Raw genomic sequence first — 14,132 nt, 5'->3', positions numbered from 1 at the left:
ATGGGTGAAGAAAACTTGAGGAAAAGAAAAGGCAAGGAGAACAGAGAAGAGGACAGTCAATCCATCCAGAGTGATGAACACCAAACTACAAACCTACAGAAAGAGGCAAGGCTTTCCCCCCTCCCCTTCCCTCTTTCCTTCCCCCCCAGTACATGTGCATGCATGGGGCTGGCTGAGGGGGGCAGTAGGGGCATACCTGTGCACATGTATCATCTTACAAAAATTGCAGTTGTGTCCCATTTAGCACTAATGTATCATCATGACACTGCGGTTGGTTCTCACATTAGGGAACTACTTACTACTAGTTAAGCAGCTCTGATATATATATATAATGTTTCCTTTATATATATATATATATATTTAAAGTCTTTGAATTATCTTTGTATCCAATAACTTCAAATTTGGTCAAATGGAAAAAATGCTATCATTTCTTACAACTTATACTTCTCAGAGGCTGAACTGTGGTCTTCAGCTCACTGCTCCATAAAATATCCACTAGGCAGCACTAGATATTCATACATCTGGTACAGAAATACAAAGGGCAATGCTCCAAATTACAGAAAACATTTTGGAAAAAAGAATGATGCCCCCTTTAAACACAAATTTATACTTTACAGAGACTGGCAAAATATTAAATTATTAGACTATCCGTAACAAGAAAATCCAAGTATCCTACATCATTGCATATTTAGCAGGAGATGCCTGAAAGTTTCAGTAGTTCCATGTCACTCAGGTCACCCCAAAGTCAGGAGGAAAACAAGATACATTCACCACTTATCAGCACCAGCGTAATTCCTACATAAAAATACCTGAAGCAAGAAGAGGAACTGATAAGAAAGAAAGATTATATACTCCATCCAAGAAAGCAAATATGTGAAATTCCTAAAATTCAAAAATTCACAAGTGCTTAATAAAGATTGTTAGATTCTAGTCAAAAAGTAGGAAGGAGATTTTCAACTGTACAAACTTAGATTTGAGATCCCCCATAATCCAAAGGATAATTTTATAAAACTAAACATTCAGGCAGGCAAAATCCAAGTAATTGTGCTTTGAGAAATAGGGAGATTATGCCACAGAATAGGTATCTTGGAAGAAAAAAAAAGAAAAGAAAAACACAAAAAACCCAAGACAGACTAGTTTCACACAGTTGATTATATTACTCAGTAAAGCTGTATGTGAAAAGCTGAAAGAGTAATGACAACTACTCACATTGTATTAAACTGAAAATAATTATTAAATTATTACAAATTACCAGTATGTCTCCTTTTATTTAAAGGTGGGCCTGATCAGTGGAATCTGTATGATTGTTGGTACAATTATTGGTTCAGGTATCTTTGTTTCTCCAAAATCAGTACTTGCCAATGTTGAAGCTGTGGGTCCTTGTTTAATCATCTGGGCAACCTGTGGAATTCTTGCAACATTAGGTAAACAAAACAAATCAACAAAAGACTTCGAATCTTTGATTGAATCTTTGTTTTTACCATTTTTATATACCATTCTCATTTCACATATTACGTAATGGCACCTAGAACCCAAAACCATCATACCCTGATAAGTGCAACATATAGGCAAAAGTTTAACACACATAATGCTCTTTATAAAAGTCAATTCAACTTTAAAACTCTAAAGCACATTTGCATTTGATTTGGAAAACAGGTATTAGTTTTGCTTACTCCATCCCTTAACCATAATAAACGATGTATTTCTACTTAAATCAACGGCAAAATAATAGGTGAAGTCCACTGGCAGTGGGCTAGACTTCTGCTGCTTTTCTACCTATGTAATTGCATAAATCTTTTCAAGTACAACTCAATCTTTCATCTGAAAAATTAGTGCTAAATAGCTTCTTAAAGTACTTCAACAAATAACACAAAGTTCTTAATGCATTGTGTCAGCTACATAACACTTTGACAAAATGCCAGCTACAGTAATAAATTTCAAAACATCACTGCACTTTAAAGCAGACCTTAATAGATATTTTACTCTGATTATTGTGCAGCCCCGTACACTTCCAAGTGTTAGGTCACCCAGAGTAGGTGTCATTTGGATGTTTCTTTGCAAAAGTTTAATAGGGAACTGTAGCTTAAGCTATCTTATGTTATTTTAAAATCTTTTTTAAAAAATCGTGTGAGAAAAATTCGCCTTCACTTCAAAACTGAATTCTGATACATTTAAAAATGAATTCATTGTACAGCATTTACAACATAACACAATATATAGAGCACATAATTAGAAAAAGAGGTGCTAGAAGTAACTACCCCTTAAATATTTCATTTATTTGTATGCACTTCCAAACAGACAAACCTGCAGGGTATGCACTTCATTTGCTAACGTCTTAAATTAAACACAAACAATAATAAATTCTGGACTGTAACTTAATAGTTTTGGTGTATTTTTCCCCAAACTCACACAACTATTTATCACAACTCTAAAATTTCATTTAGCATATACAGTAACGCTGAAAAATGTCATGAAACACAGCATTATGTATATTCAGTTCCTTAACTTTGTGTAATCTATAAAAAAGCTGTTCAAAGTAGTTTAATTTATACACTTCTATTAAACTATAACAGTAATAAGTGCATTTCTTGTTGTTCAGGTGCACTTTGTTTTGCTGAGCTTGGCACAATGATCACAAAATCAGGGGGAGAATATCCTTACCTTATGGAGGCATTTGGCCCAATTCCAGCATACCTGTTTTCTTGGATAAGCTTACTCGTCACAAAACCCAGTTCTTTTGCAATCATTTGTCTCAGCTTTGCGGAATATGTATCAGCTCCTTTTTATCCAGGCTGTGATCCACCTGAAGTTGTCATCAAATGTCTTGCAGCAGCAGCCATTGGTAAGATTTACACCTTTTTTTTTTTTTTAAAAAAAAAGAAAAAGAAAAAAAAAAAAGGGACAAGCTTTCTAACTGTACAGCAATTTTGGTTTATCCCCATCAGCAGATGTTTTTCAGTAAAGTAGGACTTCTGTGCATTAATGATTACAATGACATCAGGAAGCAACGTTACACTGAAAGGGACAGAAAACTTAAAAACACAATACAGTGAGTCTTCCCCATAACAGCTATTTCAGCAACATATAAAAAGTATAGATTTACTTAGTATATCTAGTATTATAAGCTGTATTTAGCTTTACTAAGAATAATACAGACACATAATGAATGCTTACCTCTAGTAGAAAAGAAAAATTGCAAAAGTGGAGATGTTATTTCAGTAATTTTTGTATTTATTAAAAAAAATGGCAATTTTCTTTTTCTTTCTTTTTTTTGCTAAAGGTATTTTCAAAATATGCCTATCTTTTTCTGAAAGACTTTTCCTCGCTATTTTTTGAAGTCCTCAAAACACAGGACATTAAAAAATTGTAAGAATAATATATTATAAAACTAATATTGACAAGCAGAGAAAAGAATGTAGTAAATAAGAAAAAAGGTTTTAAAATGCAACTTTTGCTTAAATTATGACAAACAATGTGAGAAATATGAATTTATTTCTTCTAGTGGTAATTACAACAGTGAATTCACTGAGCGTGAAGCTAGGAAGCTATCTCCAGAATTTTCTCACAGCTGCTAAAATGATCATTGTCACAATCATTATTGTAAGTGGAATTGTTCTTCTTGCACAAGGTAATTAAATACACATTAAGTTGCAACAGTTATTTTAGTTTCTGCTGTGATCATTTTTAAATCTTTCACTGACGGGAATGACCTAACAATAATGTTCTTTATTTATCTGTGTTTTAGTACTGGATTTAGTAATAGAACCATTGTATTTTCTTTTACCAAGGGCATTCAGTTCTCAGGAAGAGAATGAAACACAATTTAAGTTACAAAGCATTCTCTCTGTGTGTGTACAGACATGCATATGTGCACATGCAGCAGGATTCAACACTAAATCAGTTCATAAAAATGCAATTGATGTTGGAATATTTTTTCAGCTAGTGGGGAAAAGAGCAATTAATTTCAACATCAATCAATAACTAGTCTGTTTTACTTGCAGGAAAAACTGAGAATTTTAAAGATTCTTTCAAGGACAGTAAAATTTCCCTTAGTTCTATCAGTCTGGCATTTTATAATGGACTCTGGGCATACGATGGATGGTAAGGTATCTTTACAAGTGTTATCAGTTACACTTTAACAGTCCTTAACTGGCTTGGTCTCTCCCTGTAGTACTTAAAAGATGTACTGAAGATCTGAAAAAAAAATGAACATCGACTTGTTATTGGCAATCCCTTAATGAATCCTGGAAAAAAGAACACTACTTCCTTAAACAAAACAAAACAAACACACAAAACACACGCAGATCCTCAAATTATTGTTTATTAGGGAAAAAAAAAAAAAAAAAAAAAACACATTAGCTCCTAAAAGGGCTGCTGATTTGCTGCTGAGGATACTTAGATTCTGTGGGAATGAGATAAATATAAAACAAAGTTTAATTTTATGCACATTATGAGAAACAGTGTTCCTGGAGCCTCTACATGTTATACAAATTCTAGTTTGTGAACTATGTATTGATGTTTGATTTGTGATATTCGATCAACACAGGAGAACATATAAAAATACATTTCATGTTAGTCTGTCCATATAGTTCAATTTTTTGTATCTTTTTTTTGTTCACTTTCATTTGATAGTAATACAAAAAAGACTGGAGTCACCTTCCCCAAGAAGCCTTCCATTAAATCCCCACATCCATTTATCCATTATTTTCTATGGCCTTAGTTCAAAGTAAATATTTACATGTAAAAATAATCACAAATACAAAAGCATTTATTTTATACATAAAACATTTACATTCTCTATATAATAGGACACTAAGAAGCATGCTTTCAGGGTATTATTTTCATAATACTAAGCTTATTATTTGCTGACAGGAATATATAACTTATCTTCGCTAAACTCCAGAAAATACTTTACGCATTTCAGAACCTGAAACCAAAGTGAATGTCACCTGCACTAGGGTTCTGTTGGCACAAACCTATTAGTGAGATTAAGGTTTTAGTATGGTCTGTCTTTGCTTAAGGCACTTTGCAAAAGGCAAGTTCACATTTTATTCAATAATTCCTGATGCATTAAAGCTATTTTTAGTGTTCAAACTTTGAAAACTTTCAAAGAGATATGTATTCCAAAAGGAAGTAAGTTTTAACTTATCATTAAACAAGCCTCACTTACATGCTTAGAACTGATTTTAAACCAATTATTCTTTCAGGTTCTCTTTCTAACCTTGAGTACCTCAAGTCAGGCATTTTACATCTACTGTTCAGACATTTATCTAGATTTTTGGCAGTGTAGAAGAGGTGATGCCTGAATAATGATTTAAATATTTATCAGGACTGAAATTTGGAAACTAGCCTGTTGAACAGTAAATACCTAATATCCACATTTCAGGAAGTGAAAGAGTGAAAAAACTTTCAATCTGGTCTACCATGATCTAGCAAAAGACAGTACTTGAAATTTATAATTCTGACAGGTGTAAATCAAGAGGTTTTTATACAAGTTTGGTAGACAATATAACTTACAGAGCTACTATGAAGTGTTAGCTGACTTGCTTGAGTTCTTGCAATGGGTATGCTAGTGCTTTTCTTTTGAAGACTCAAGCACTGCAAAGTTTAAAGGCAACCTTATGAATTTCAGCTAAAAGTCTGACAGATTTTTTTTTTGTTATTCTGGATTACTGATCCAAGAACCAAGACAATCTTATTTCAATACCTTAGACTTCAAAAAAGATATGTCTAAACTTTGAATTACAAATGCAGAGGGAAAAGTGTTGTAAGTCAAGAGGCTAGCTTCTTGACTTCTAGAGATAGTTTCTGCCCTGCCATTTTATCATTTAGAGCCCTCGCTGCCGCCCCCTCCCCCTTTTTTTTTTTTTTTTTTTTTTTTTAAGAATTGAAAAAGTAACAATACCAGAAATAACACCTGACCTTAAAATATGTTAGTATTTCAACATCTGACTGCTAGTAACATGATATGCTTTTTTTTTCCTTCCAGGAATCAACTTAATTACATCACAGAAGAACTTAAAAATCCTTACAGGTAAGAATACCTAGGAAGGCAGTACTTCTAATGACAAAGTCAAGCATTTAATATTTTCTCCACACTAGTTGAGAAAAGAGCTATTAGTACCTCTTCTGGGTTTCATATGCTAGTGAATTTCTTCTTCATCTTGATTTTCATGGAACTGCAATAATAATAATAATAAAAAAGTAAATATATCTAAAGTGTATATTGGGGAAAGAAAGTAAGAGCCCACAGTTTACTACCATAAAGCTACCAGTGCTATAGCAATGCTGATACTGTATTACTTTTGCATTCTTCAGAAATCTACCACTATCTATAATTATTGGGATCCCCTTGGTTACAGTTTGTTACGTTTTGATAAATGTTTCATATTTCACCGTAATGACTTCAACAGAACTCCTGCAGTCCCAGGCAGTTGCTGTGGTAAGTCATTTTCCTTTTGTAAAAAAGCATCTAATGATGATTACAGTGCAGGCTGTGAGCACTGAAGTATCTTCAGCAGTAGCACACAAGTAAAACAAATAAAGGTAATTCTTTCTTAAAATATAATTTCCTTAAAATATAACTAATTTCAGTCCTCACTGTTACCTTGATTTATCCTTCCATTATTTATTGTTATTTCTTAACCTGAAATTTATTCCCGTAAGGCTTACTTTAAAAAACAGTTCTATCGCATCCCAAGGAAAAAAAAAAGGGGGAGGGGGGCAAGTGAGAGCAATGGAATCTCCATTTAACATTTTGTAAACACCATAGCTCAGAGGATGACTGTTTTGCATAAGCACTGAAATGACAGAAGGAAGTAACATTTGACTGCTGCTTCATTCTTTTCAGTGTTTCCTGTATTTATTAGGAACAAGGACATGCAAAGTGACAGTAGATCTGGAGATAACAGCAAGCAGTCCATAATTAACTTCTCCTTATTCTTGCTTTTTTTTTTCTCAACAAAGAAATAGCCTTCTTACATTGCTGCAAGACAGTATTACAGAAGAAATGCATTGAACACTACATAGAACTCTAAAAATCTTAGTATCATCAGCATTTGTCCCTTCAGTTCCACTCAATACTTTGACGCTAGTGGGACACCTGTCTATAAACCACAGTTGACAGGTCATGTACCAATTTTATGGGATATATTAACCAACTGCCAGTATTTGTCCTTATGCAGTTTTAGGGAAAAGGAAATAGTACCTAGCACATGCAGAATGTGGTGTAAGACAAGAGAGGTGAGCTAATACAGAAGTACTTAAAAGCAAGATTGTATTTTTCATGTTCTTAAATTGCAGAATTTTGCTGTATTTCTGCCACTCCTCTTCAGTGTACCAATAAACATATGCTCTCTAAACAGCATACACTAGCTAGTGCTAAAGTGATCAGACCGAATTAACAAGAAAACATCAGAACTGCCACTGAGTAGTATAAAGGTAGTAGAGCAAATAGATTGTATACAGAGGTCTAATACATCAAAAAGTAGCTTTCTTGCTCAGGGCTGATTAGTGTCCTAGTACTGGATAAATAAATCATACTGTTCATGTTACGCTTATGAAAACTCTGAACTTCTAATGCTTGCCTTTTATAAAAAGTTAACAACTCCCTACCAGAAACCCCCAAAACCACCTGCCAAAAAGCTTTTCAACAAGATTCATTTATAACAGATAAATGTACCTACATTATATCTAACCCATCCTGCAATAACAATAGCCAACATATGGTGGCATAGGTAAAAACAAAAACATGCAGTGAAAGACTTCAGCAAGTTTAGGTTTTGTTATCAGTGAATGTACAAAGCACAGCCCGTTATTCCTTCTTTGTAGGTTGAAATCAGCTTGCATATGGCTGGCTCTGCTGCAGTTATCTTTTGTTTTGATTTATAAAAACATCCCCAAAGTAGGTGTCTTTGATAAAATCTATCAGAATTAGGATACGTCTGTCTCCTAATGTTTTCAACACGCACTGCATCTTAATCACCAAGAAACAATATTCCACTTTTCTCTAGAGTGTTGCATGAATTAACTCAGGTGTTCATTTGGCAAAGTATTTTTGGATAACAAAACACAAAACGTCTATAGATTTAATGATAAAAATATATATATTTATGTATTCTTTTTTAAGAATTTCCAATATTACTGAACAGGCCAAACAGTAATCAAAATGACTCATTTTAATCCCACATCCCAGACATTTGGGGATAGAGTCCTTTATCCAGCCTCTTGGATAGTTCCTCTCTTTGTCGCCTTTTCTACAATTGGATCTGCCAATGGAACCTGTTTTACTACAGGCAGGTAAGCTCCCATTCCAAGGACTTTTTTTTTTTTTTTTTTTTAAACTGGTGAAAATTTTATACATATATTTCTCTATATATGTCTACATTTACACACACGCATATACATATATACATTCTTCTGATCAAAACCTAATTAAAAAGAACTTGCAAATCTAGCCATAGGTTTTATCCTTCAAAAAGAAGCAGTGGCTATGCAAGTTTGAAAAGAGTTAGAAAATAAGGTCTCTGATTCTTAACTCAAAGCAGGTGTGCTGCACAGGTCTTTTTTTCCTGGCTGAGTTTTAAAACTATCAAGAAGTAGAAGCAGCAAGATTTTAAGAATAAGAACATGACTATATTACCAATGGTCAAGATTAGAACTGGAAAGAGAAGCTCTTCCTTTTTATCAACTGTTCAACATTCCCATCTACTATTTTGAAGTATCCTAAAGATCAATTTTTGATATAAGATTGTTGAGGTAGCTTTTTGATATGAAACAAATTAAAAATGAAATATTTAATTAAAAGAGGAGCTAACATTTTTCCAAAATATTTTCAGTCAACTGAAACATACAAAATAGTGACTCTAAAAACAGAACCAGTTTCAAACTCATTCCTATGCTATTCCTTAAATCCCACTGCATTCCAAAGCAGGCCCAATGTACACAAGACAAATTCTAGTCAATTGTAATACAAATCTGAAAAGTAGTGGTAGTCAAGTTTTTTTTTTATTTTATTTTTTTTTAAGTAATGGCACCTAAACTTACCACACTAACTAGATTGCCTTGTTTTTGTTTTGTCAGACTTGTTTATGTAGCAGGCCGTGAAGGGCACATGCTAAAGGTGCTGTCTTACATTAGTGTTAAGCGTTTAACACCAGCACCTGCTATCATATTTTCTGTAAGTATGCATTCTAAGTACAGAAAAATATCAAAAAAAAAAAAAAAAAAATCTGAAGTGACACACGCTTTTCAAAGCTTCTTACCCATAGCCTTGACATAAAACTCTTCACTTATCTGCAGGATTATGATCTGTATATGACTACCTGAACAGAAAAAGTTGCAAAATACATATTAGGAAAAAATAATAATAATAGTAAAAAAAAAAGATAACTACAGATTTTTTTTATCTGTTTTATCTTACCTGTTTATCTTCAAGGTAAGACAAGATAACTTAATTTCTGGAAAATTCAAATTTTATTTGCTCTCTCCACCCGTAATAACTTAAAAGAATTGCACACATACACTTATGATCAGCAGCTAGGCAGTCAACAACAAAATAGATCAACAGAGCATTAGTACTTTTAATGAACACAATTTTAAGTCTCTTGACAAAAAAAAAAAAAAAAAAAAAAAAAAGAAAGAAAGAAAGAAGTCATGTTAGCAGGATATAGGTACTATCTTTAAAACTGCTACAATTCACACACATCCAAAAGTTGAAGTACACACAGATGACATTCTAGAGCACTGTAAGCATACACCCATACTAACGCATAAATGAAATCCACCCACAGATCATGTTCTGGAACATTGTAAACATATACCGTACCTACACATCAGTGAAGTTCAACTCTCTTACAACAGCTATACTAATTCTTCTTTTTGTTTTAGGGGGCCGTTGCTATTATTTATATTATCCCTGGTGACATAGATACGCTCATAAACTATTTTAGTTTTGCAGTCTGGATATTTTATGGCTTAACTGTACTTGCACTCATTGTTATGAGGTTTACAAAAAGAGAACTCAGGAGACCAATCAGGGTAAGTTCAACATTTGACATGTTTTTTCCTCTACTTTCATAAACGTGCAGTCATCCAGCAGTTTAGATACAAGGCAAATGCCTTCCTTTGTACCTTCAGAATTAGTAAGAAATAAACAAAGGAAAAAAGGAAACCTAACCATTTATTTGGGGTTTTGTTCTTTGAACAAGTTTTGCACTAGAACATCCATGTAAGTTCATGATGGCTGGGGAAGGCCCAGACAGCAGTGCTTTTTACTTGCATAGACCATGGGCAGAAATTTCGGTGCAGATTTTCAGGTCTGGGAAACTGCACTCAGAGGACTAACACTGACAAAGTATCAGAACCCAAGGTTCACTGCCCTGGAGTCAGTCCTGGATTCATTAAATTGTATGAGAACTGTTACACTGCAATTTGGAACATCAGCAAAGTGATCTTGGTCAATGATTTAGGGTAAGAGTTTTTCCTATCCATATTCTTGCTACTTTTTCCACCTGCCTCATCTAATTCCAGAAATTTTTAAAGGGAAAAAACCCACATCATAAGGTAATGACAACAGCTTTCTAAAGTTATTGAGTCTTTCATACACAACACTTACAAAAAAATAGTTGAATTTGCTAAGAATTTTTATGTTTTGTATCTTACAGATACCTTTTGTCATTCCGATCATAGTGATGTTTGTCTCCATTTTACTGGTATTGGCACCAATCATCACTGCACCTGAATTGGCATATTTATACTGTGTCTTATTTATACTCAGTGGACTTATATTTTACGTACTTTTTGTTCATTTTAAATTCCACTGGGCTCAAAAAATATCAAGTAAGTACACTACAAATAGCCCCAAAATTCAATAGAACACTGCTAAACTACACATAATAGTCCTTACAAAGCTCAGTATATGGTCCATCTCACCCAAATTGCACGGGGGAAAGGGAAGAAGGCAATTTTCCAGACTGATAGCACAAGGTATACATAGCGAGCTTTAGTAAAAATTATATTTTACTTTTGCCCCGTGAAAACACAGTTACAGCTGATTTAAAGAAAAGCAATTTGATTTACAAAAGGCTTTGAAAAGTAATACATTACTGTAGTGGCACAAAGAAAGTGAACTTAATGAATAGTACTATTTTAATTCTGGAGTAAGTCTTTCAATTCTGATTTTAGAAAGTTGTTCCAACCATTAAGTAAAGATCATAGCTATTTTATGCCACAAGGTAGTCTGCTGTCAGCTCAAGTTACCAGTTTTGCAGTTTAATAGAGAACATTAACAGCATTAAGAGCAAAACTGATCACAGTGCTGTTCAGTGAAGTTGAAGAAGCAAGAACAATGCTAAAATTTGACTATTTATAAAACAATTTTGTGTAGCCTCACAAGAAACTTTTTGTTATTTTCTTAGGCAGGACGTATGTAACAGGATATAGATATTGCTAAAGGGGAAAGTGGAACTGCTGGACAAAATTGACAGAATTAGCAGTTTTACTGACATTAACAATTGTTTGTTATCTGTCTTTTCCCTGTGACCCCTAGTTTTTACAAACTATGCATTCAAATCTGAAGCAGTTTAGTCTATTGAGATCAAAATAAAAAACCCTGAGATTTCATAACTTGGATCTCAATATTATTTTTACCTGACCTCCCCTCCCCCCATCTTATGAAAAAAAAGTTTTGAGACATCAATACAGAAAAGGAAAGTAACTACTTACAGGTTAATTTTATCATTTAGCAAAGCAGTGTAAAATTGAATGGCAATAAGGTTCTTTGATAAAGCCTCTAACAATTACTTCTTCTTTTCAGAGTCCATTACTATGCACCTTCAGATGCTTTTGGAAGTTGTTCCAGCAGAGAAAGTTACTGAATAAAATATTTTATTTCACTGGTTTGTTAAGTACTATACTGGTTAAAGTAGTTTCCATTTAGTTTGGCACACATTAATACTTTCTGAATTGGTATGTTCATCTTGGTGGATGCTATTTTTGCAACAGTATTTAGTATTTGAAATATGCTGAAGATATGAGAATAAAAGATTTATAAACCAGATTACTGTGGATGGCAGTGCTGTTTTTATGCTAATATGTTAAGGCATCTTGTTTTCTGCATGAAAATGACTTAGATTAAACACTAAGAAGTTTTCAATTACAAAGATACTTACCAGCAACAATGTCATGATCCCCCCTTGTGTTCTGCTGCTGAAAGAACTGAGCAGCTACTATTCACAGTATTACCTACCACAGGCCACACAATCAGAAGTAAAAAAGAGACTGACTCTGTTCTCAGTGTCTTACATCAAACATTGGAAATCAAAAAATTAAAGATTAAAAAAGTGGAGATTAAGTAAAAATGGAAAGCACAGTTGACGGAAAGAGACTAAAAAAAGTCCTACAAGGTAATAAAGCTTCATTTCTCAGGTATTTGTATTTTTTCCAAGGCCACTTAAGTTACAGAACAGTAAGTATAACAAAAATTATGCTTAGCACATATGTGGACTTTACAGAGATAATTTCACATCTTAAATATGCTCCATTTGGTAGCTGAAGAAAATACAGAAAAAAGATTAGATGATGACTTGCACACGAATATAAGCAGCTTTTGCCCTCTCTGCCCAGAAAACTGGCAAATTCTGGGTAGTATCTTTCACTTCTATATTCCCTCACTGCAAAGGGATTTAATAAATAAATAAAATTTAAAAAGGAATCTTCAAGACACTTATCAATATTTTAAGCTGATTAATTTGAGAAAGACTATCAAAGACTTCTTTGACTACAAGTCAAAGAATGGTAGAATTGCGCATGGCAAGGAAACATCTTGCAACACTAGGGTTTTTAAGCTAGTCACTTGACAGCTCTTCATTTGCATGATAATGTAGAGAAGGATCAAAATAAAATTGAATTAATGATTTCCATTGAAGTACTTCTAAAGCAATTTAAATTTTGTAAATATCTATACTCAAATGAAGATTATTGTTAAGCTCAGTTGTAATCAGGATCACAACAGTGAGTATTGATCTCTAACCACACATTTAATAATTACAGGCTTTTTTGTTGCATTTAATTTTTCCATTGGCATCAGCAATACTCTTAAATATTCAGAAAGAACAGACAAGCTTTCCTTATGCATGAACACTACAAAAAAATATGTATTTGTCACTAAACATATTACTACAATTTCCCCACACTCCTGAAGTAAAAGAAACCAGTGTTTCATGAAAGAATAACCCCTACCAAGCAAGAGGTAGGGGTTTGTTAAGGATACAATAAAGTTAAACTTCTATTCTATATCACCATGTAGTTATGTTGGGAGGACTGTAAAGTGCACTGAGATTTACGGATGCAAAGAGATCGATATCAGATTCATGTATTATGAATGGCTTTTAAATTATTCCCTCAATGCAAAATATTCTTGATGTGCACAAATGTAACAGTGAAAAATAATTTTCTGAAAGACGATATATTAAAGGGCTAAGCATTAATGTTAAACAGACAAAATTTCATTGTTTATCTAGAAGAGAAAGGTGGGTTTAAATAAATTGAAGTGGAAGAAGTAAGAGCATTCATGAAAACTGAAAACAAACATCTATGCCTCCATCAGTGCTCATTCCAAAAAGGCTGCAGAATTCAGCATTTTGTACCGTGTTAATACATCTCCAACCAAGTAAGAACAAAAGATTGTTAACTGAGTCAAATCAACATTTGAACGGACACCTTGATGCAGAACTGACAAATGTGATGATCACTAATAAAAGTGATATTGTATGTCTGCAAGGACACCAGAATTTACCTAAGGAAAAAAGCCCCGTAACTATTGCTAACACCGTAAATTCATTCAAGTAAGTAAAACCAGAAACTACGTAATTACAAATAAATCCAACTGCTTGACAAACTAAGTTTAATCCTTGCATTTATTTTTACTGTTTGGACAGCACATGTTTGCATGTATGCACATCATCAATAAGGGTCAACAATTTTAAGATTAAGTCATTGAAAGATGTACATAACACTTCTTCCATGGAACATTTCTTCAGATTCTGAAAACCTGAAGGCAAGGACTTTGTTTGTGATTTTACTCCTACCTAATTAAGGACAGTTCTGCAACCTGTATAATCATTACCACCAAC

At 33.4% G+C, this 14,132-nt stretch overlaps 1 protein-coding gene across 1 annotated transcript; it reads left to right on the top strand.

The window, feature by feature from the left end:
- SLC7A9 (solute carrier family 7 member 9) lies at positions 1-11,880 on the top strand. The gene is made up of 12 exons (XM_062586528.1): positions 1-105; positions 1,277-1,424; positions 2,600-2,842; positions 3,503-3,628; positions 4,002-4,101; positions 5,990-6,034; positions 6,319-6,442; positions 8,195-8,298; positions 9,082-9,178; positions 9,889-10,038; positions 10,665-10,839; positions 11,816-11,880. The coding sequence occupies exons 1-12, from the start codon at positions 1-3 to the stop codon at positions 11,878-11,880; spliced, it is 1,482 nt and encodes a 493-aa protein (XP_062442512.1).
- Positions 11,881-14,132: the final 2,252 nt, after the last annotated feature.

Source organism: Rhea pennata, chromosome 13 (genome assembly GCF_028389875.1).
Source record: "Rhea pennata isolate bPtePen1 chromosome 13, bPtePen1.pri, whole genome shotgun sequence".
Lineage (NCBI taxonomy): Eukaryota > Metazoa > Chordata > Aves > Rheiformes > Rheidae > Rhea > Rhea pennata.
Note: the sequence above shows the minus strand (reverse complement) of the source record. Positions and strands in the feature narration are given on the sequence as shown.